The sequence below is a fragment of the Miniopterus schreibersii genome, assembly GCF_964146895.1.
Source record: "Miniopterus schreibersii genome assembly, chromosome: 16".
In the NCBI taxonomy this organism is placed as follows: Eukaryota; Metazoa; Chordata; class Mammalia; order Chiroptera; family Miniopteridae; genus Miniopterus; species Miniopterus schreibersii.
In genome coordinates, this window is record NC_138116.1 from 44,289,529 (window position 1) to 44,312,235 (window position 22,707).

Here is a 22,707-nt window from a genome sequence, read left to right on the forward strand (position 1 = left end):
TCGGGGACAACAGGACAACATTGTGTTCCCGACCCTAGGCCCATGGCATGGACTAGGGCATGTTCTTGGAACTGGGAGTTGTCTTTGCCTGAGTTCCATGGCAAAATTATTTGACTGATGCTTCTGCTCTCTGTAGACCCTCCCTGTCTATGAGAGAGGCTCCCGCTTTCAGCCCAGCACCGTGGAGATGGTGGACGGGGAGACCAGTCCACCCCAGTTGCTCACTGAAGCCGACCTCATTGCGCTCATGGAAAAGCATGGCATTGGTCAGTGGCTCGTCGTCATGGTAACTAGCGGCTGGCTCTTAGCACAACCCTAGTGTGAGTGTTACATTCTGGACCCTACTTGATAGCTGAAGTGAGGCTTAGAGAAGTTAAGAACTTAACTTAACCTAAGGTCACAGAGTATGCAAGTTATTAACAAGTAACTCCCCAGTCAGTGCTCTTTCCTCTGCCCCGCACCCTCCATGCCCAGAGTTCCTGCGGGTCTGGTTCCAGACCAGTGTAGTAGAGGTAGTCATGGATTGTTTGGTTTCCCAGCACATATAAAAGTTAGGTTTATCTATACTGTAATTGTTAGGTTTACACTAACTGTAGTCTATTAAGTGTACAATAGCATTATGTCTAAAAAATGCATATACTTTAAAAATACTTTATTGCTAAAAAATGCTGACCATCCTCAGCCTTCAGAGAGCTGCCATGTGTTTACTGGTGAGGGGCTGGCCTTGGTTGATGTGGACAGTGTCTGGGATGTGCAGTAGAACAAGGCATGCCCATAAGAACGGACATTTTCCACTGTCCTCCGCTGGGAGCCAGGGCTGCCATACACTCAGGACTTGGGGCCCACACTAGGATTTGTTTGTTTGTTTTTTTTAAATCAGGTACCAACATGTAAAACTTGAGAAATTCCACATAAAAATCTCTTCATCTTTTGAAGTATCAGGATGTCTGGCAGCCCAAGCCTTCACTGCCGTGCGGACCCTTGTTTGGGTGTGAGCGGTAGCGTCTCCTCTAGATGTCATTCTCTTGCTCCTGGGGCTTCCTGCACCTACTCATTGCAAGCCAGGCGCCTGCGGGTCTCTGGCTGCCACCTTGCTATTAGCCATTTTCTTAGATATTTGTTAAAGCATTTCCCATAATTGCTTAGGAATTAGAAAGTAGGTTTATATGGTGTCAGATGGGTATTAGATTTATCAGGGTGATCATTTCATAAGTTATGTGAATGTTTAATCACTTGGTTGTACACCTGAAACTAATATAATATTTTACATCAATTGTAATTGGAAAAGAAAAAATTATTTAAAAAATGAAATCAGGTTTAAAAATAAAAGCTAGGCCAGAAGTGTTTTCCCCCCAAGCCCTGCAGCCGAAGCTTTATAGGTGGCCCTCTTGTGACTGACCTGCTGCCCCTCATCAGTTCTCACCACAGCTCTGAGGATTGTGTCTGAGCCTCATCCAGAAGGGCCAGCACATGATGGAGAGGGAAGTGGGTGGAAGGGGAGGTGGGCTCCCTGGGGTGTTATGGAAGTAGGCTGTATCCTCAGGTGCAGCTCCTCACTACAGTGTGAAAGTTACAGTTTTGTGACTTAGGAAGATATACCCTGACCTGGAGACCACTGGCCATCACTGGACTGTCCAGAAAGCCTATACATGTAGGTAAAACTAGAAGTTGTTCACCCACCATGATTTATTCATTAAAAATGTATGAGGTGCCCTGCTGGAGTGGCTCAACCATTGAACATTGGCCTAGGATCCAGGAAATCTCGGTTCAATTCCCGGTCAGGGCACATGCCTGGGTTGTGGGCTTGATCCCCAGGAGGGTATGTGCAGGAGGCAGCTGATCATTGATGACTCTCTCATCATTGATGTTTCTCTCTCTCTCCCTCTTCCTTCCTCTCTTCGAAATCAGTAAAAACATATTTTTTAAAAAATGTATGAGGCCACCCTAGCCAGTGTCACTCAGTGGTTAGAGTGTCGGCCTGCTCACCAGAAGTTTGCTAGTTCGATTCTGGTCAAGGGCGTGTACCTGGGTTGCAGGTTGCAGGTTTGGTCCCCAGGTGTGTGCAGAAAGCAACCAATGTATGCGTCTCTTTTACATAGATGTTTCCTGCTTTCCCCCCCGCAAAAAGCAATGGAAAAAATATCCTTGTGCAAGGACTAACAACAGCAAAAAAGTGTATGAGGCCTTGGCCCTGGGTACACAGAGGCAAAGGCCTAGTCCTTCCTTTTAAGGGCTTGTCTAGCAGGAGAACCAGACCAAACCCAACACATTAGATACAGCATGATGGGTTCTACGGGGAACAGGCAGGGACCTTAAAGCCTCACAGTAAGAATTTCTGATGAGTGAAAGCAAGCCTAGCAGTGCAGGAAGGACACAGGAATAGGGAAGCAGGGACTGGGGGGCTGGGGGTGGTCATAGAAATGAGACCAGAAAGATGATTTAAGCCATGCCAAGCTGAGGGGTTCAGATGTTGGCTGGTCATCAGAGCGCCATCTAAGATTTCTAAGGAAAGCAACGTAGAGCTACCTTTTTAAAAAATGTTAATAGCTTTATTGAGACATAATTCCCATACAGTATATAATTCATTGATTTAAGGTGTACAATTCAGTGCTTAGTATGTTCACAAAATGATGCAGCTGTCATTACAAATCAAACATTTTCATTACCTCAAAAAGAAACCCCTGACACAATAGATTTGCCTTTTTATACATTTCCTATAATGGAATCAGACACTGTGTGGCCTTTGTAACTTGCATATTTCACTTAGCATGTTTTTAAGGTTCATCCCTTTTGTAGCACGTGCCAGCACTTTGTTCCTTTTTATTACCCAATACTGTTCCGCATTTTGTTTATCAGTTTTATCAGTTGGTGGACATTGGGGTAGTTTCTATTTTTGGCTGATGGGAATAATGCCGCAGTGAACATTTATGTACCAGCTTTTGTGAAGGCATGTTTTCGGTTCTCTCCAGTACACACCTAGGAGTAGAGTTGCTGTGTCAGGTGGTAGCTCTATGTTTAATCTTTTGAGGACCCCCCCAGACTGTTTTCACAGCAATGTGTGAGGTCCCAGCATCTCCACATCCTCACCAGCACTCTATTGTCTGCTCTTTTCATTACATCCATCCAAGCAGGCATGAAGTGATATTTCTTTGTGGGTTTGGTTTCCTTTTTTCTGATGGCGGAGCTGTGTTTTATTTTATTTTTTTTTAAACATATTTTTATTGATTTCAGAGAAAGGAAGGGAGAGGGAGAGAGAGATAGAAACATCAGTGATGGGAGAGTCATTGATCGGCTGCAGCCCACAATGCGGGCATGTGCCCTGACCGGGAATCGAACCCTGATCTCCTGGATCCTAGGTCGACGCTCAACCGCTGAGCCACGCCGGCCCGGCCGGAGCTGTGTTTTAAAAGGTCCCTTCAGCCCTGGCCAGGTAACTCAGTTGGTTAGAGCATCGCTGCATACGCCAAGGTTGCAGCTTTGACCCCTGGTCAGAGCACATACAAGAATCAACCAATGAGCCCGGCCGGTCGTGGCTCAGTGGTTGATAGTCGACCTAGGATCCAGGCAATCCGGGTTCGATTCCCGGTTGGGGCACATGCCCGGGTTGCGGGCTCGGTCCCCAGTCAATGGCGTGAAGGAGACAGACAGCCGATCAGTGACTCTCTCATCATTGATGTTTTTATCTTTCTCTCTCCCTCTCCCTTCCTCTCTGAAATCAATAAAGATATACTTTGAAAAATTTTAAAAAAACACACCAACCAACGAATGCATCAACCAGTGGAACAAAACAATCAATCTCCCTTCCTCTCTTTCTCTCTCCCTCTCAATCAATAAATAAAATTTAAATAAATAAAAGATCCCTTTGGCCATGGCGTAAAGAATTGGGGTGGGGGGTCGAGGCAGAGACCAGAAGCAGGATCCTGAGGATGTCACAATGCAGCTGAGATGATAGAGGCTCTGGTTGTGGCTCTGACACGTGCACTGAGGAGGAAGACTTAAAGACGCAACTTCAGAGCTGGAGTTGACAGCTTTAGTGAAGTAAGCGGATGTGAGGGAGAGGTGAGGTGGCCATCGTGGTTCTGACATAGGCCAGATTGTGAATGGAGGTTTCTTACTGAGAAGAGGAAATCCAGGCAGAGGATGGATCACGGGACACCTGGGAGGAGGTCTGGATTAACTTGAGTAACCAGGAGTGGCTTTCAGGTACTGATGCTACTCACGCGGAACACATTGAGACAATCAAAGCCCGGATGTACGTCGGGCTCACCCCAGACAAGCGGTTCCTCCCTGGGCACCTGGGCATGGGACTTGTGGAAGGTAAGGAGGGAGCTTGCGGTGAGTAGCTGGGGAGACTGTGTCACCAAAGATTCTAAGTTGTGTTGTCTGGGCCACATGGAACACTATTCCCTACAGGTTATGACTCCATGGGCTATGAGATGTCCAAGCCTGACCTCCGGGCCGAGCTGGAAGCAGATTTGAAGCTGATCTGTGAGGGGAGGAAGGATAAATTTGTGGTTCTGAGGCAGCAGATCCAGAAATACAAGAAGGTTTTCACTGAAGCAGTGGCTAAAGCTAAGAAGTAAGTGCCAGGTCCTGCCCTTCTGCACACATGGTGGCTTAGGTCTGTGGCCGTGGCCCTAAGAAGTGGGAGCTCCTGGGGTGATTGAGCAGAAACCAGGTGTTTCTCATAACCCTGCCCTTCAGGTTGGTAAATCCCTGCCAGGCCGGTTCATCATTACCAGTGGCCTTGCTGCCTGACTCGTCCCCTTCAGATTTTCCTCCTGAGTTCTGTTTGAGCTTTGTCAATATAGAAGCAATAAATAGAAAGATCTGGTCCAGTTATTCTGGGCTGTTGGTTAGATGCCATTCTCTTGATTTTAACTGTCTTGAATTAGTAGGCAGCACAATCATATCAGTAAACTGACGTGCTGGTGTATGACCCATTTGTTCTCTGGAGTATTTGGAGGTGGTCATTTAGCAAGCAGCATGTATGCATTTTGTTAGAAATATTTCCTACCCCGTGCCAACTTTGAAAAATGCATGAGCTAGTTTAACTTAAACCCAGACAGGCACTTCAGGAGTGTGTGCGTGGACCCTGTGCGATTTATTTTGGTGTGAGACCACTGACAGGAATACCTGCCCTGCACCTGGATCCCTCCTGGAAGCTGTCAGGAGTCACTGGGGCCAGGGCTGTATAGCCAGTGCAATTCTATCTGCCTCCATTCTTTGCAACAGGCCTGTGGCTGACCAGCCAGCTGGTTCCCCTGGTCACACACATGTTGTGTTCACATAAGAATGTTGCAAATACTTTGCTGTTTTTTCAGATTGGACGAGGCGTTGTCTCAATACTTTGGCCAAGGGGCAGAGGTGCCCCAGCAAGAAGCCATCTACCCGGCTCTGCCAGAACCCATCAGGAAGTGCCCGCAGTGCAACAAGGACATGGTCCTCAGGACCAAGAAAAGTGGCGGGTCAGTGCCCAGCTTGTGCCCCACCTCAGCTCGCCTAGCACCTGCTGGCTTGGCCGGACAGCTTCTGCTAGGCCCCATCATTTACTTTGTGTCATTATTTTTTAAAAAATATATCTGTATTGATTTCAGAGAAAGGAAGGAAAAGGGAGAGAGAAAGAGAGAGATAGAAACATCAGTGATGAGAGAGTCATTGATCCGCTGCCTCCTGCACGTCCCCAACTGGGGATCGAGCCAGAAACCCGGGCATGTGCCCTGACGAGGAATCGAACCGAGATCTCCAGCTGTGCTGTATCATTATTTAAAGGCAAACTGCTGTCGCCAGCCCCTGCTAGGTGTTGAAGGTAGAAAGGTAGCTGATGGGGAGCTGTGAAGTGCTGTGGGACTCGGAGGAGGTGGTGGACTGAGTGGTGGCAGGACTGTGTCCCCTGTTGATAGCATCTAATTCATCTAGTGTGTGGAGAATGCTTTAGAAGCATGAGCTTCAGACCCAGGCACGTCTGTGTTCAAATTCCCACTTCTACCACATGCAATCTTTGTGCACCAAAGCAGGTTACTTAACTACTCTGAGCCCTGATTTTCTCTTCCATAAATTCCGGGCAGTGGTGTCTACCTCACAAAGCTGTTGGGAGGGTAAGGATTCAGTGAGATGAGCCAAAGGTCTAGCAGAGCCTGATATGTTAGAGACGCTCAACAGTTGATGTGTTTCTCTTCTAGTTTTGGCTCTGAAGTGGGTCTGGACATCTTAAATCCCTCTTCATTTCCAGTGCATTCAGTGGGAAGTTTACCCTGAGGCCCAGGTTGTTTGGCCTGGCCTGGGTGGCAGGGGAAGTTCATGGCAGGAGTGGTGGATATGGTGGTGGCAGCTGTTTATCATGTGCCCTCCCTGTGGCTGGCATGCTGCAAGGTGCTCAACAGACGTTACCTTATTTGACCCCGTTACCACCCTACAGGGCAGGTGTTTTACTTGTTTTCTAAGGAGTGGTGACTGAGGCTTAACGGGCGGAGGTGGCTTGTCTATAGCAGGCACCCTGGAGATCAGGGAAGGCAGAATGTGAGCCTGGTCTTCACAGCCCTTCTCCATTCTGCCAGCCCCTCTGGCTGTAGCATCGTTCACCTCTATCCACTTATGTGCCGCTGTGTGAGCAGATGGCTTCCCTGGCTCTCAAACTGGACATTAGTGGGTTCGACCCAGCAGCCCGTGGCAGGCATGTGTTGCACACAAACTTATGAGCCAGAGCCACTGCAGGCATAGCCCAGTGCCTGATGGCCATGTGTAAGCACTCGGTACATGCTCAGTACAAGCAGTAGCTTTTTCTTTGCCACCTGTGGGTCGTGGATTAGTGACCATTGGAACATAAAGGGAAAGAATACTTGCTTTTATGTTAGCTATGGGTTCTTCAAGTCCTGAGTCACCCATGTGGGTCTGAAGACTCTTGTGAGATTTACCACTCCAGGGTTTCTCTGATCATTTCCATTTCTGGGTTTTTGGATTTGCTATTTGAATAATTGCGGTTTTGAATTTGTTTGTTTTTCCTGGTCTGGTCATACCCAGGCATGCTCAGACGACATTGTAAATGGTGTGCACGTTGGCTAGTCCAGCCCTAAAGTTTTAGGACTGGAAGGCATCAAGAAATGTTGGCCAAAAACGATGTGGTGTAGATGTTAAAAGTAAAGTCTGTCTCATCAGGCAGATAGGGTCCTGGGCTTCACTCCCAGCTCACTCCACAGCATCCTGGGCAGCTTCCAGGCTGCCAGCCCTGTTTGTCCCAGTGTCAGGTGATGCCTGTCACGAGGAAGAGGGTAGGGAGGTGAGAGCCCTCCCATGGAGCTTGAGGGGGCCCTCGTACTTGGTGGCGCTATGGTCCAAGCTCTGGCAGGTGGGCTGGGTGTTTCTAGGTAGAAGCAGGGTCAGCTGTAGCAGCAGCTTTCCCTTTTCTTTCTCTTTTCTTTCTTCTTTTTTTTGGTTAGTCCTCACCCAAGGATATTTTTTCCATTGCTTTTGAGAGAGAGGAAGGGGGAGAGAGAAACACTGATGAATTAGGGCCGGGGATCAGACCTGTAACCAGAGGATCTCGGGTTCTATTTCCAGTCAAGGGCATGTGCCTCCATTGCAGGTTCGATCTCTGGCCCCAGTCAGGGCTCATACAGGAGGCAGCCGGTTGATGTATCTCTCACGTCAGTGGTTCTCTCTCTCTCCCCTCCCGCCCTCCTCCCTTTCTCCCTTCCATTCTAGAAATCAATGGAAAAATATCCTCGGGTGAGGATTACATACACAAAATAAATATATGTGTACGTGTATGTTTGGTTTTTTTGTTACCAATTTTAGAGAGGAAGGGAGAGGGAGAGAGAAACAGCATGGATGTGAGAGAGAAACATCGATCAGCTGCCTCCTGCACACTCCCTACTAGGGTTTGATCCTGCAGTCCAGGAATGGAACTAGTGAGCTTTTGGTACACAGTACAATACCCAGCCAACGGAGCCACACCAGCCAGGGCTTAAAGCTATTTATAGCAACTCTGTCTTTCCCACAGCCTTTCTGTTCACGTTGTAGAAGGCAGTTTGGCCAATCTGTACTGGACTTTGAATAAACTCCCTGTATTGGACAGTGGAGGGATGGGGGGTGGATTTTCTTGCCAGGTGGGTGACCACCTAGGACTCTTTTGTTTCCCCTATTTCCCGTGGCCTGCCTAACCCTGGTCCCGACACCACCCAGGTTCTACCTCAGCTGCATGGGTTTCCCGGAATGTCGATCAGTTGTGTGGTTCCCCGACTTCGTGCTGGAGGCCAGCAGGGATGGGAGTGTGTGTCCAGTGTGTCAGCCACACCCTGTTTACAGGTGAGCTGGGTGCCTGAGTCAGTTGTCAGAGCACAGGTGGGGAATATTCAGGGCTTTAATTCCTCCGCACTGCAGGAAGGTATTCCCTGTGCTCAGCAGGCCTAAATTGGTTTAGGTCCCATTGATGCCTTTGTAGGTATGGAAGCCAGCCTTGGGGGCAGGTTCCTGGGCCGTCTCAAGAGGAAGAACTACGAAGGCCCCCTTGCCCTGTCCTCTTCTGCTAGGTAGCCAGAATATACGTGTATTGAATATCATTTCCATACTTCCCAAAAGCCCAGAGTTCTCATGTGGAACTGGTCCTCAAACCTTTCAGTCACAGGACCCCTTATACTTGTAAAAATTATTGAGGAATCCAAGAGCTTCTGTTTTGGGTATGTTTATCAGTATTTACCATGTTCTAAATTAAATTTAGCTTATTAATTGTTTATGAACATGCATTGCACACTAACATAAATAACATGTTTTTAAGCTAAAATGCCTATTTTCCAAAGCAAAAAAGAATAAGAATGCATGCTTTTCATTTCTGCAAGTCTAATATCTGGCTTAATAGGAGGCAGTTGGACTCTCATATCTGCTTCCACAGTCAGTGTGCTGAGTTTCTGTGTGTGTTGTGGCCTCTGGAAAACTCTACTGCACATACTTGGAAGAGGAGCACTACAGGCTTTGCTTCTTAGATTGTTACAGAGTATTTTTGACCTCCCCTTGAAAGAGCCCAGGACCCTCCAGAGGCCACTGAAGCACTCTGAGAGCTGCTGGTACAGGGAATGAACCTTGCTGAGGCCTGTATTGTGGTGACCCACTGGTGTCTTAGATTTCACCTATCTCCTGGGACATGGGGATGCCAAGGGGTGACCTCAGGCATGTGCAGCCCTCGTGGGACCAAGGAGAAGACTCTTGCACCTGGTAGTAAATGTTTTTTCTTAACTTCCTTGGCCCCATTAGGTTGAAGTTAAAGTTTAAACGTGGTAGCCTTCCCCCGACCATGCCTCTGGAATTTGTTGGCTGCATAGGCGGATGTGATGAGAACCTGAGAGAGATCTTGAACCTAAGGTTTTCACAGGGCCCCGCAAGAGCTTGCCCACCAACCAGCCAGCCCTCTGGCTACCTAAAGGCTAGCCAGTACCTGAACAGAATGGACAGCAACCAGCACAGCCACCCCCAGCCTCCAGACACCAGGGAGACCAGGCCTTCAAAGGCTCTATCCCGGAATCTACCACCACCCGCTGCTGCTGGTGAAAGCAACTCCGTGATCTGCAACTGTGGCCAGGAGGCCGTACTGCTCACTGTCCGGAAGGAGGGTCCCAACCAGGGACGGCAGTTCTATAAGTGCCATGCTGGCAGCTGCAGCTTCTTTCTGTGGGCTGACAGCGGCCATCCAGAAGCAGGAGGGACTCCTTCCTCTGCATCAAGACACCCAGGCGGCTCACTGGGACGCCCCCCAGACTCCAGGAACCCCCGGGGTGGGTTTGGTAGGCCTGGTGATGACACTGGTGGTGGCACATCCTGCCTGTGTAGTCAGGCTGCTGTCACACGGACTGTGCAGAAGGACGGGCCCAACAAGGGCCGGCAGTTCCACACATGTGCCAAGCCGAGGGAGCAGCAGTGCGGCTTCTTCCAGTGGGCGGATGAGAACCTCGCCCCAGGTGAGGAGCAGGGCCCTTCCCGCAGCGGCACCGCCGGAGCAGCTCCGGGCCGGCGGGGTGGGCGCGGCGGGGCCGGGCCTGTGGATCCCTGCCTCAGACTAGAGGCAGCGGAGAGGGCAGGGGAGGCAGTGATGGGAGCATGAGGGTGAGGGGTCCTCTGGCTCCTCCATCTTTGTTCCAAGCCAAGGGGTGGCTACCATAAGTCTAATAGCTTGCTGTATGCCCAGCGGGAAGCATCTTCACCCTGCACCAGGTAAGCTTGGGATTCCAATTTTACAAATGAGGAAGTGACTTTGCTCAGGGTCACACAGCAGCACAGCACAAGATTTGAAAGTAGGTCGGCCTAATCCAACAGCCCTGTGCTCCTGTAGCCTTTGTAAACCCTGCAAAGTCATTCTCATCAGCCTCATGTATTCAGTTGAAGAAACGCCCTAACGATGCCTAGGAACCTACCCAAGGTTACATACATGGCTTGGGTCTGGCACCCCAAAAATGGTGATGTGAGAACTGGCACCTGGACACTGGATCAAGTTAGTGTATCTGAAGACATTTAGAAATGGCCCCTGCCCGCTCGAGTACACAATGGAAGCTTCATTAAATATCAGAATGACCAAAAGGCCTAGTAAGAGCTTTGTGACACACCTGGTTCCAAAGCCTGGCTGTCTGACCTAGAACACATGACTTGGCCTCAGCCTCAGTTTCCTCAATAAGGTGAGCACCTGTCTATATCCGAGTTCCTGTTTTATAAACGTGTTAGTCTCGGACTGTGGTTCTAACACATGTGTTGCCAGCTCTGCACATACAGGAAGGACCCAGAAGGCTCTGAAAATGTAGGGCTGGCTGCCAGTGCCAGAGCAGCCTGGAGACAGCCACCACTGTGACAAACTCACATTTAAAGTATGGGAGGTGGTTCAGACATGCAGGGGCCACTCTCCCCACTGAAAGGAGGTCTGTTATCCTGGATAATCAGGCAGTCAATGCTCAGAGGTCTGTTGAAGGACTGGAAGGATCCAGAACCCAGGTTTCTTTGCATAGAAGGTGGGGAACAGGCTGTTGGTCACAGGCCCTCCGGTCTTTGTTGCCTCACCACACGACCTCAGGCAGCTGCTTCCTTGGTTTCCGCTTCTGTAAAAAGGCGTGGACAGAGTGACAGCTCTCTACCAGGACAGTGAGTGGGCTGCAGCCTTCAGGAACTCGGGGCTCAGGTAGTGGCAGTGTGCTCATGCAGAGTGAGGGAGCCTGCCCTTTGGGGGGGGCTGTGACTACATAAAGGTTTGGAGGGTACCCCACCCAACACGAACCTGTGTTTCCTTCCATGTCCATGTGTCTTTCTAAACTCAGACTTCCCCCTGACATCCCACAGGGACTTCTGGAGCTGCACCCTGGCCAGGAGGCAGAGGAGAAACCCACGCACCGGAGTCCAGAAGCAAGAGAGCGCGGGCCAGTTCTTCAGACCCAGGGTCCACGGCCAAGAAACTGCGGAAATGCAGCCTTTGCCACCAGCCTGGACACACCCGCCCCTTCTGTCCTCAGAGCAGATGAGGGCAGGGAGGGGTAGAAAGGGCTGCTTCCTCATACCTGCTCCTCTATCTCAAGGAGTTGTTTTCCCTAGGACCAAGTAGCTCTGCCCTGCCCTGCCCTGCCCTGAAGGTGTTAAGTGGCTGCTTTTGGAGTCTGGCCTGCTTGTGTTAAGGAGTCAAGATTCAGACTGTTGTCAAGGCCACCTCATTGGACAGAAGCCCTCTCCCTGGGGCTCAGGAATGACCATGGCCACTGCCAAGAAGTCACAGAAGGTGCTCCCTGTGATCCCGCAGGGATTGTCTATTCGTGCTGTGGAGAAGCTGGTGGCTAGAACCTTGAGCATTGGAGTTGGTGTGTTCCGCAGCTGGAGCCTTCCAGGGCTCCCTTCGCCTACTTGAGAGGCCACTGCTCCCAGTGCAGGCTCTGGGCAGCCAGGAAGGGGCTTCTCTCCACAGGCATCCTGAGAAGGGAGGCATAATGCAGAGGAGTGGCTCTTGCTCTAAAATTGTGTCAACAGAAGATTTATCCTCTTGCCCAGAAACTGCCGTGGCCAGGACACACCCTGCTCATGTGCCTTAATAAAGAATTTTCCCCCTTTTTTCTGGTGGGTAAGGTGCAGTGTCTGGCAAATGGTGGCAGGAGCAGTGGGTATAGACACCAGCCAGTGCCCAAGCGACCTCTTGCCAGCCTCTGGCCCTCATGGTCTCCCCTTCCTAGCCCCTGCTTTTTTCGCTGTCCACATGGCAAGCAGTAAGCTCAGCTTCTCGCAGCCCCACAAATAGCCTGTCCTGCAGAGAAGATAGCCACTGCACAATTCAGAATACTTTGTCTTCCACACCTCCCAAGGCTGCCACATTCCTTACTGCCTTTATAAAAACCTTAGGAATGGTATGTAACCATTTTGGTTTTGTTGTGAGGTTTAGAAGGTAAACAGAAGTGGGTGTGAGTTGCCTGGAGTCACAGCGCTAGCTGGTGAACAAATGAATTTTCCTTAGGTCTTGGGACTCCTGGCCCCATACCGTTCAGACAACTAGCTCTGCCCTGGCTGGATGGCAGGGTAAGAGTGCAGGTAGATGCCTGGCATTGCTCCTGGAACCTGGTCAGTGGGATGGGTCATGGTCCTGCATTTGTGGGGTTTTGAGCTCCCCCAGCCCTGGAAACCACCCGTCCATATTGTCTCTGGTTTTACCTATTCTGAACATTTCATATAAATGGAATCATACAGAATGTGACCTGTGTCTGGCATCTTTCACTTAACATGTTTTGCAAGGTTCATCCATGTGGAAGCATGTCGGTCCTTATGACATATTCCACTGTGTGGATGGACTTCAGTTGATGGACATTTGGGTTGTTACTTACCTTTGGCTGTTGTGAATAGTGCTGCTAAAAGATTCAAGTATGCGTATTTGAGCACCTGTTCTCAATGCTTAGGAGTAGAGTTGCTGGGTCACGTGGTAATTCTGTTTAATCACCAAATGGTTTTCCAAAGCTACACCATTTTACGTTCCTATCAACAATGCGCGAGGGTTCTGTTTCTCCACATTCTTACCAATACTTACCTTTTTTTAAATTACAGCCACCCTAATGTGTGTGAAGTGATATCTCATTGTGGTTTTGACTTGCATTTTCCAAATGACCACTGATGTTGAATATCTTTTCATGTGCTTGTTGGCCATTTGTATATCTTTAGACAATTATCTACTCAAATCTTTTGTCCATTTTTCAACTCGGTTGTCTTTTTGTAGAGTTGTTGGAGTCTTCATAGGTTCTGGGTACTAGATGCATTTGTGGGGTTTACTCTTTCTGCAGTTAACTCCCATATGTGCCAATACCAAGAACTGCTGGATTGGACTGTGCCAAGGACAAGCCCAGCTCAGGTCCTGGCACCCCACTGACCTCACCGGTGTGCCTTCACCGTTAAGCCTGTAGCCTCGTCTGTAACACACGTGTTAGTCAACTGGAGGCACTTTGCTGGAGGGTTACAGGCCCTACTGCAGTGAGAATTTCACATGCAAGAGCCTGTTAGGGAGTTTCCCATGTCTCTCTGGCTCGCTCAGGCTAGCCATTCAGTGCACTGAGAAACTGACCCATCTTCCGACCATGGCGAAAGGTTGGAACCCCATCTACAGCTTGCACAGGCAGGACAGGATAAGACGACCACCACTTACTAAGCTCCAGTCACAAGTCGCAACTAGGAACTAGGCCACATAACTGACGCACCATGTTTCTCAGCCTCCAGCTCCCTGGGAGGGACACAGCTCTGGTGAGTAAATTCCTCCGCACAACAGCTAAGTGGGAACTGACAGCCTTTGCTTCCACATCAACACCTCAGAGAGCTCTGGGGGAGTCTACTGTGTTCTCCATGCCAACGAAAGAACCACCTGTGCTGCCCCTCAAAGAGCTCTGGTGAATGCCTCCTGAACTTCCCCATGGCACCTCTTCCTGCCCTAGTGTGAAAAGCAGCAGGAGTGGCTCCCCACACAGCAGCTGCTAGTTGAGGGAGTCTGTCTGACGCTCACTGCTCTTGGAGCAGCTGGAAGGTAAAAAAAAATAAGCCCTGTTCCCTCTGGCAGCTGGCCATTCTCTGCGCACCAGGCCCAGTGTTCCCGCAGCACTGTGCTCACATCAGGCCAACAGTCCTGGGACACTGGGAGATCTGTTACCCTTTAGGGTGAATTCACAGCTGCCTTTCCTTCCAGGGCTTGTTGCAGCTCAGAACTTCAGCTGTTCAGAACCAAGGATCTCTGACTAGAAATACAAAGGGCATGGGTCAACCAGCATGCCAGGGTGGTGCCACTCTCCCATTGGCCATCCCTGCTAGGGACAGATGTGTGTGCTCCATCCATGCCTTAGACCACCCATGTTCACACTGGGAGGTGGTGCTGGGGGCACCCTGGAAAGTTTGGTGTGAAAACACAAACGAAAGAGCCTGAGAGTCTGGCATTGCTGCGTGAGGCCCAGCCAATTAAACTGCTGTCTCAGGAAATTGAGAGTATGCAAAGATGACCCAAAACATTCCCCAGTGTCATTTGTGTTGGCCTTCAGAATACACTCTGGGTTTCTTCCACTGCACCCTTAGCTTCCTCATTGAATTACGTGCAACCAAAATATGACGTTACTGGGGTTTTTTAAAAGCCTAATTTTCTGATTGGAAAAGAAACACGTACTTTTGAAAAATGCAAATGTGTCATGTACCAGGTTGGAGGCCCCTTGTTTTAGAGAGAACAGGGCAAAAATGGAGCATAGCCCTGGATTATGGGCTTTGGGGTGAGCTGTGCCTGACCCTGATCCCCTGACCCTGGGCCCAGTGCCCTTCCCATACCTGGAGGAAGTAGTACCTGCTCTAGAGCCCCTGCAGGCTCTGTGCCTGTTTCCTGGGGCTCCAAGCCTGGCCTCCTGGCCAGCTAAGTCCTGGGGTCTTAAGGGGAAAGGTCCATTTGGAACCAAAAGTCAGGAAGAGCTTGTGTGGCTTGTATGGTAGATCAGAGGCAGCTGTTCTGGAGGCAGACTCTGGCCCATTAAGGTCTTTGAAGCAGGTGGTTCCTGAGCTGACACTGAATTGGATTTTCCTCAGAGCACACCAGGAAGATGGGAGCCGCAGACAGGCATTGCCAGTGGAGCAGGAACTGCACTCCCATCTTCCACGTGAGGTAAGGCCTCTCGGAAGGCCAGGAGAGCCTAGACGTGCCGGTGAGGCTGGTGCCAGGGGTGGAGGTGGCTGCAGCTTCTCTACCAGACACAGCCCTTTCCTTTTCTGCTCCACTCTGGCAAGTCACAGCTCAGGGCTTTGGGGCTGGTTTTCTGGCCTCCTGGCTGAAGTCCTTTCAGAATGCAATTTGGCAAGATCCTTCAGAACCTGAACAAATTTGAACACTCTCCATCCCCAGGAATCTCATGAGAAAGTTGTGTGCACGAAGACTTTCTTCAGGGCTGGACTGAAACACCTGGACAGATTGGCTCTAGGATGACTGGTGCCTCCAACTGATAGAATATTGTGCAGCTAAGGGTTTTTTCTTAGCAGCTAAGGATTTCTGAGGAGACATGAGTGAATTTACAAAAAGGATGTTTTATGTATCAAGATGTATTCTTAAGTGGGTGACATCTTAAATTTGTAAGTTCCTGTTTCCCATTTTCGTGGTATTATTTTGTTTACCTGCTCTCGCATTCCTTTCGTTCTGCGCAGGTGGCATCACTGCCGCACCAGTCGTCACAATTGTGGGCCTTGGGTCACTGAGTAACGTTAAACCAAGGACAGGACTTGGGCTCCAGGTTTTCTGCCACACCTGAAGGGTCTGAGTGTTAAGATGTTCAGACCTTGGGCCGAGACTGCACCTGCTCAGGGTTGGAACGCTTCTTGTGTCAAAGGGGAGTCAGCAAAACAGCAGCAGCCACCCCTGCAGCTGACATAGACCAGGACAGAGCCAGCCAGACAAGCTCCTGCAAAGGCTCCTGGCAAAATGGTGATTTGTTTCCAGTTCTCAGCTAGAAACTCAAGCCCAGATGTTAGCTATGCATTGGTGATATAACTGAACACCTTTTTTCTCTCCCTTTTAATTCATCCCAATGTTTTTCTTACTGAAATTGTGGTGTGTGAGGGGAAATTCAGAGCTACCTAAAGCATGAGGCCTCCCCAGAGGGGACTATATGTGGGGTTTGGTCATCTAAGGGGGGCTCTGGACCAAGCTCACTTCCTAGACTGCCGCCCCAGCCACACCCAGGCCAGCCATCAGCAGGCCACCAGTTGTCCTCAGGAGTACAGCCGTGGTCAGATGCAGCCTGGCAGCGGAGGGCTCCTTGTGCTGGGGCTCTGCTGTTGGTCTGTGAGGAAGCACCAAGGCCCAGCAGTGGTGGGGGGCACTTCACCCTGCCAGGCTCTGGGCTAACGCTCCCACCAGCAGTTACTCCTTACAACCACCCTAGGAAATAGGCACAATAAATCCCCACTTTGTAGATGAGAATACCAAGGCACAGCTTTGCCTCTAGCCCATTCCCTTGCCAACCCTCAGCTGCTATTACAGCTGCTTAAGGCTGTCTGCGCCAGCTCCTGAGACAAGTTATCTGATGGCCCTCAGCTAAGCCCTCTGACCCTCGCTGTAGCCTCTGAGTGCAGCCATCCAGCTGTCTCTACCGCAGAGACGCAGCCCTCAGCCCCGAGGCAGCCCGGTATCCTGCACGCAGTGCAGTACACAAGCATCTCATCTGTCAGGAGGACGAGCTTAGGAAGTACAGTGGGATGGGGAGCAGCAGGATGGGAAGGGCACAGCTGAGGTGGCCATACTCCAGTACACAGGGTGTCGTTTGTCAAGTGGTGACAAAGGAAGTAAGCCCCAGCTATGGCTTCTGTGGGGACACATGCAGTTGCTTCCCCGTCTGTATCAGGGAGGTGGGGAAAATCACGTATCTCTGACACTACTGGCTGAAGGGCTTTGGGGTAGCTCCAGCCATCCTATAAAGCACAGGGGCCATGAACTCAAAAATCAAAAATTCAGGCTTTGGGAAGAAACAAAACCCTAGTTGGTCCCATTACAAAAGCAAGACATCACACCAGCAATCCTGTAATACTCTCCCTCCATATAACCCTTTCCAGTTAAATCGCACCACCTCCTTGATTCCAGGCCCCTTGGGCCAAGCTTCCAGAACTCCAATCAGCTGCTGTGAGAGCCCAGCGTGAATCACACAAATGCTTGTTTTTTCTTTTATTCTCATTCACATTCTCTGAGGCATAGCTCTGCTTCAGCAGGAAGGATACCCAAGATAGGAGGACCCCCTGGAGGGGAGGTGGGCCCTCCCTTTCCTGTCCCCCATCCCTGCCAGGCTTGAGTCAGCTGAGAGCTGTCATGTGGGCACTGCGGAGGCCAACCTGCACTCTAGTAGGGCCTGTGCTCTCTAGTAGGGCCCAGTACCACCTAGCGGGGCACCCTTGGCTCTGGGCAAGGCAGGCAGCACAGAGCCTCGGCTTCCCCAGTGGGGAAGGGGCTCTCCATTGCCCAAAGAGAAAACTCCTGATGGAGGGAAAAGGCCCTTCCCCAGAGATGTGAGGTGTGCAACACACCAGGCTAAGCCCCCATTCCAGGCTGGAGGGGAGAGCTCAATAAGCAAGCTCGATCACCGATGACATCGGAAAACACCAGCTTTCAAGTCAGCCAAAAAGCTGCATTCAGCAGGTACCAGGTGACACTGGCCCAGGGGGGATGAGCAAACACATGGTATTTACCATCCTGTTAAATACCAGAAGCCTAGAGATGCCGGGAGCTGGGACCTGAGGAAAACACCAACTCACCCTCAACAGAAAAACAGCTGGCGTAGTGCTGGCCTTATCCCGCCCAGGAATGCAGAAGCCATTTTCTGTCAGTGGATTCACTGCTGGTGGTGATGGAACAAGCCCAAGGTCCTGGGGTCTGCCCAGAGGACTTAGGGAGTATGTGTGAGTGGCTGGCATTCCAGGCTGCTTGACAGGCACTGCAGCCCTGCTCAGGTGACAGCAACCCAAGCTCTCTGGGCTCAGAGGGTCCAGCGACTTGCCTATGCATATGCTAACCCCGTGGGCTTAGGTAATGCACCCTTTTATCCTGGCTAAAAGCAAGAGAAAGCGTCCTCTCCAAATCCCTGGAAGGGAGGCATATGCAGCTCACCAGCACTGGAACACATGCTGCCTGCCCCGTCCCACCATCTACAGCAGCCCCTCAGGGGCCTGCAGGCCGAGGTACAGCGCATAGCCAATGTCATCAATCTCCTCCTTGCGCAGGCTGTCAAAGAGGTTCACATCGGGGTTGAAATGGCAGGGTAGGCTGGCCCGCTCCAGGCTGCCCACGAGCAGCTCCACAGCCTGCAGGAAGCGTTTCTCCAAGGACTCCTCAGCCCAGTCCACCTCCTCCTCTCCCAGACGTAGAACCACCTGGGTCAGGTGGCCCCGGCTCAGCTGCCTCAGGGCTGGATGGACTCGGCAGACACTACTCAGTAGCAACAGCAGCCGCCGGCGGGTCCCAACATCACGGTCATCCAGAGCTCGCAGCCTGGCGGCCTCTGCCGGATACAAATCCTGCAGCCAGAAGTTCCCAGCCAGCCCCTCCAGGGGCCAGGCCAGAAGGAGAAGGTCTTCAGTGTCAGTGCCAGTGATGGCCAGGAGCACAGCAACAGTGAGGTCCAGACACTCATGCTGCACCTCAAGCAGCAGCTCCTCCGAGGCCACGCTGGGCCGGATTAAGCACCCGAGAAGGCTGCCGATAGCTGGCCAGTTGACAGAGGTGGCCAGTGCCTTGCGAAACAGTTCCAGCAGGACACGGGAAGAGAGATAGCCACCCACCAGGAAGCGGTCCCAGGGGCTGCTTCCACGGGAACAGAATTCAAGCTGAGTCCTGCGCACAGCCCAGCAGCGAGGGTCCCTGGCCACAGTGTCCGTGCCAGGCACCAGGCTCCACAGGCCTGGCTCCAGCACCAGGGGTAACAGGAGACGCACGTGGTCAGCAGCCCCTGCCTGCAGGCCATCATAAAGTGGCCCCCCGGGCACAAGCGCCCCAAAGGGCAGTTCCGGGAACTTGGTCCGCAAGTAGGCCTGCAGCTCCAGGGCAATGTCTCCAGCCAACTGTTTGGCCAGAGCCACATGAGACACTGGGATGCTCACGTGGTCTCGCTCGAACGCCAACAGCTTCTCCTGGAAAGTCAGGCACAATGGTCCTGGGGAGGTAAGCTGAGGAGACGGCTGAGGGTCAGCATCTGCAGGCCCCTCTGCAGAGTGAAAGGGCCAGGGAACATGTCAGGAGGCCCTGTGACGAGCCAAGAGAACTCTACCAGGTTACTAGGTGTGTGCCGGCCCAGGGCCTCCTTTTCCTCACCTGCAGAATGACCAGCTGAGAAAGAGCTCAAGTCCTCATGTATAAAGAGTACTTTGATGACAAATTCTCATTGCCCCAGATCCCCAACTCTCTGGGGCCAAAACAGCTTCATGCAGAGTGGGGAGTCATGTCCTGGACCTCAGTTTCCCATCTGAGGCCCCCCACTGTCCTAAGGGTACTGCCCTACTCCGATATCACCTACAAAGTCCACACGTCCCAGTGGTTAGCAGGAGAGCAGAAAAACACACCACCATTAAACATGCAGGGAGCCCACAGCCCTGGAGGAGGAGGGACTTGCACAGGTCGCAGAGTCAGTCAGTGGCAAAGCCTGGGCTGCATCTCCTGAATGTGACCACCAAAGGGGGACCCACCCAGGTTAGAGCAGAAGGGGTGCCATTCACCTGGGGCAAAGAGTGAGGGGCCTGGGAGCAGCACAGGCTGGCTGAGGGCAGCAGGTGAGGAGTGGGACTGTAGGCGTGGTGTGGCCTTGAGCAGGCTCAGTTCCTTCCAGCTGTCCTCCAGGCACGTGGACTCCGCCTTGGTGTCATTCTCATCCTGAGAGCTGGCAGCCCTGTCAATGAGCTGCAGGCAGAGTGGCACAGATCAGAACATCTGAAGCCTGGGCAGCACAGCGAAGCCCCAGGGTGAAGCAAACAAGCTTCCTGGGTACAGCAGCAGGTGCCAGCCTTGGGCAGTCCCTACCCCACCTTCCAGGGCCCCACTGCAGGCCCCAGCCCTGTGCTCCTATTTGAGAGCCCCAGGTGTAACTGGTCCAGCATGGCCTTACCCGCTTCACAGCCAGGGTGGCAATACCCAGCACGGCAGCCCCGCCCACACCCAGCACCAGGCGGGCATTGGCCAGGAGGAAGTTCACAGCACTGCCCCACACGTCGTCATCATGCCGCTTCCCCGGTTTCTGGGAGAACTCTGCCATGTCTGTCTGCCTAAAAGAGAGCCGGGATGCAGGGACCACTGCGTATGGTGGCAGCCAGGCAGACAACGGGGCAGGTGTGGGTAGGCACTCTGGTTGCCATCACGCTGGGGTCGCTGACTCAAGCCCACAAGGGGGTTCCTGAGAGTTTCAGGAGAAAGCGGCCCCTCACACAGTTTCTTGTGAGGAGAAGGGGAACTGCTTGAGCCTCCTGCCCCAAACCTACAAACAACCTTCCCACCCCCGGACAGAGGGGCTCACACAGAAAGGCCCTAAGGCAAGTCAGAAAGGGGGCCCATCTCCCTGACCCTACCCTCCAGGATTCCTGACATTACCAAAGACCCATGAGGACAGTCTTATCATCACCCCAATTTTACAGAGAAACGGGCTGCTGAACCAAACAGTGAGTAGTAGGTACTTGGACCCACGACAGCAGTCTCCTGGCTCTCACAACCCCCCAGAGTCCCATTAGTCTCCTGGCCCTATGGTCAGGTCCTAGAGGCTGCCTCATCCTGGTTCTTAACCGGGGCCAGGCACAGGAGGAGGAAACAAGGCCCAGTGAAAACTACAACTTGGGGCTCTAGACAGCCTGCCCTGGAGGGCCTCTCAGACCTTTGGAGTATCTCAGTGAGGCCGCAGCTACCTCCATATCTCGACAGGGTAGCCCCAGAGGCAGAACTATCAAGGACAGGACTAGTGAGATGGCCCAGGCTGCCCGGGCAGGAGTTGCCCGACAATGGGTACGCGCTAGTCACGGCCAAAGGCCCCACTGTGAGCACAATGAGGGAGGAAGGGTTAGAAGTGAGGAGCCCAGAACGGTGGGGCTGGGTGGCGCTGGGCACTTGGGTAGTAGAGGCAGAGACCTCTCCCAGGGCTCCATCCACGAAGCCTCAGCCTCAGGTTCTTCCAGAGGGACTCCTGCCCTTAGGCGCTGAGAGCTGAGGGTGTGTGTGACCAAGGAGCAAGCTCAGGGGACCAGTCAGACATCAGGCAGAACTGTCTCGCTGACACCAAAGCAGATGACCCTGAGCTCAGAGCCAGCTCTGAGGGCACCAAGGACTTCTGCCCTTCCTGCTTGGCTGTGGGTGCCCAGGGCTGTTGCCAGGAGAGGAGAGGCCTGGAGCAGCTGAAGCCTGAACCATTTGGGGACTGAGCCCCAGCACCAGCCCCCTTTTACGCCCAGACTATAAAATAGGCACTGGGCCTGGGTTGTCAAAGGCTGGCGGGGTGCCCACCACGGCCCAGCAACTGCCACCGCCTCCAGCGGAAGCAGGTACACTTTACACACCGTAAAGAGCTCTCAGTACCCTCGCCTGCCTGAGTGGACTCAATCCGCCCCTGGTCACGCAGGCCTCAACTCGCAGCCTTCGGAGTCCGGGGAGGGGGAGAGGGAGAGGGTGGTTAAAAGTAACCCCACTCTGCGCGGGGGCCCCCGGCAGCACCGCACGACGCCTGTCCTCGCGTCCTCTGCCCACCCAGGGTCCGGGCTGGCGGGCGGCCGCAGCAGCTCCGGAGGGCCCGTCCGGGCAGGGTTCACCGCGGCGGGCGCCCGGGCTCTCAGGCTCAGCGCCGTGCCCGAGGGGATTCGAACCCCGGCCCGCGACCCAAGGCCGCCGCCCCCTCCACCGCCGCGACCCGGGGCCCCGCAGAGGCCACGCCCCCGACCTGCGCCCGCGGCGCGCTCCACGCCCGGGGCCGCGCGGCCCGAGGCGGCCGTACCTGCGTCGCGGCTTCAGGGCACCGACGGCGGACGCAGCGCCCGCTCGGGCCCCAGCCCCCGGCCCGCCCGAGAATGGAACGCGAAGCACCCGGGACCGGACGCCGGGCCTGCGGGCGGCGCTGACTGCGAACCGCGGGCCGACGAGCAGGCCCTAAGCCCAATCAGAGCGCTCAAACCCGCGCCCTCCCCAAATACTGCGCGGTCACCCAATGGCGGGGAGGCCACGCCCCGGGGAGCGCTCCATCGGGGCGGGACTCCCCGATGCACCCGGGTTTAAAGGCGCGGGCTTGCCTTCCGAGCCCGCGGCCCGGCGGCGTGGTGCCAGTCCCCCGGGCGGAGGAATGAGACGGCCCCGGGGCCCGTGGGGACGCGTGTGCGCTTTATACGAGACTCCGGCACGAGGCAAGCGGCCTGCGCCCGCGATCCTCCCAGGGGCCGGGCCGACGGGCGGCACCTGGCCCCGCGCCGCCGGCTGTCAGGGGACCTTTAGGTCACCACGGCGGGAGTGCCGAGGCGGCCTCGTTCTTCTCTGCGGCCGCAGAGCACTCGGTGCCACGCGGGAACCTGCCCTGCCGCCCCCCGTGTGACCTTGCGCGGGCCGCGCCTCCACCCGCCCGCTTTCCCCCCGGAGACGGGAACCAGACCCCTCCACCCCAGAGGGGTGGTTGTGCCTATAACCCGGGGTGCATTCGGCATTTGTGTATTGGGGGCCTAGTGTGTGGCGGCCGGGGGACGGGCGACTGAGCAAATAAACTG

The 22,707-nt window shown here is 53.0% G+C and overlaps 2 protein-coding genes across 4 annotated transcripts in view; one reads left to right on the top strand and one right to left on the bottom strand.

The window, feature by feature from the left end:
• The window catches only part of TOP3A (DNA topoisomerase III alpha), a 28,707-nt gene extending 15,515 nt beyond the window's left edge, over positions 1-13,192 (top strand). The window contains exons 13-19 of one of the 2 annotated variants that reach the window (XM_081115722.1): positions 137-266; positions 4,204-4,317; positions 4,414-4,579; positions 5,325-5,468; positions 8,182-8,304; positions 9,247-9,947; positions 11,311-13,192. In XM_081115722.1, coding sequence (XP_080971848.1) covers positions 137-266; positions 4,204-4,317; positions 4,414-4,579; positions 5,325-5,468; positions 8,182-8,304; positions 9,247-9,947; positions 11,311-11,489 — 1,557 coding nt within the window. In that variant the 3' untranslated portion in view covers positions 11,490-13,192. The remainder of the gene's footprint in view (positions 1-136; positions 267-4,203; positions 4,318-4,413; positions 4,580-5,324; positions 5,469-8,181; positions 8,305-9,246; positions 9,948-11,310) is intronic. The other variant, XM_081115723.1, reaches the window with a different exon arrangement.
• A 3,959-nt stretch (positions 13,193-17,151) lies between these two features.
• On the bottom strand, positions 17,152-22,080 carry MIEF2 (mitochondrial elongation factor 2). Of its 2 annotated transcripts, none has more exons than XM_081161711.1 (4): positions 21,951-22,080; positions 20,088-20,244; positions 19,702-19,882; positions 17,152-19,193 (listed from the first exon to the last, which is right to left on the bottom strand). In XM_081161711.1, exons 2-4 carry the CDS (start codon positions 20,232-20,234, stop codon positions 18,139-18,141), a joined length of 1,383 nt encoding a protein of 460 aa, XP_081017837.1. In that variant the 5' UTR covers positions 20,235-20,244; positions 21,951-22,080; the 3' UTR covers positions 17,152-18,138. The 2 variants fall into 2 exon arrangements, with proteins under 2 accessions (XP_081017837.1, XP_081017836.1); XM_081161710.1 differs by having other exon boundaries at positions 20,088-20,240; positions 21,951-22,024.
• Positions 22,081-22,707: the final 627 nt, after the last annotated feature.

Bases quoted from the DNA above. Each gene is read 5' to 3' on its own strand.
- MIEF2 (XM_081161711.1), bottom strand. From the start codon at position 20,234: ATGGCAGAGTTCTCCCAGAAACCGGGGAAGCGGCATGATGACGACGTG. The intron at 19,883-20,087 runs GTAAGGCCATGC...CTCTGCCTGCAG, and splicing joins CCACCCTGGCTGTGAAGCGG to CTCATTGACAGGGCTGCCAG. The intron at 19,194-19,701 runs GTGAATGGCACC...TTCACTCTGCAG, and splicing joins CCCCTCACTCTTTGCCCCAG to AGGGGCCTGCAGATGCTGAC.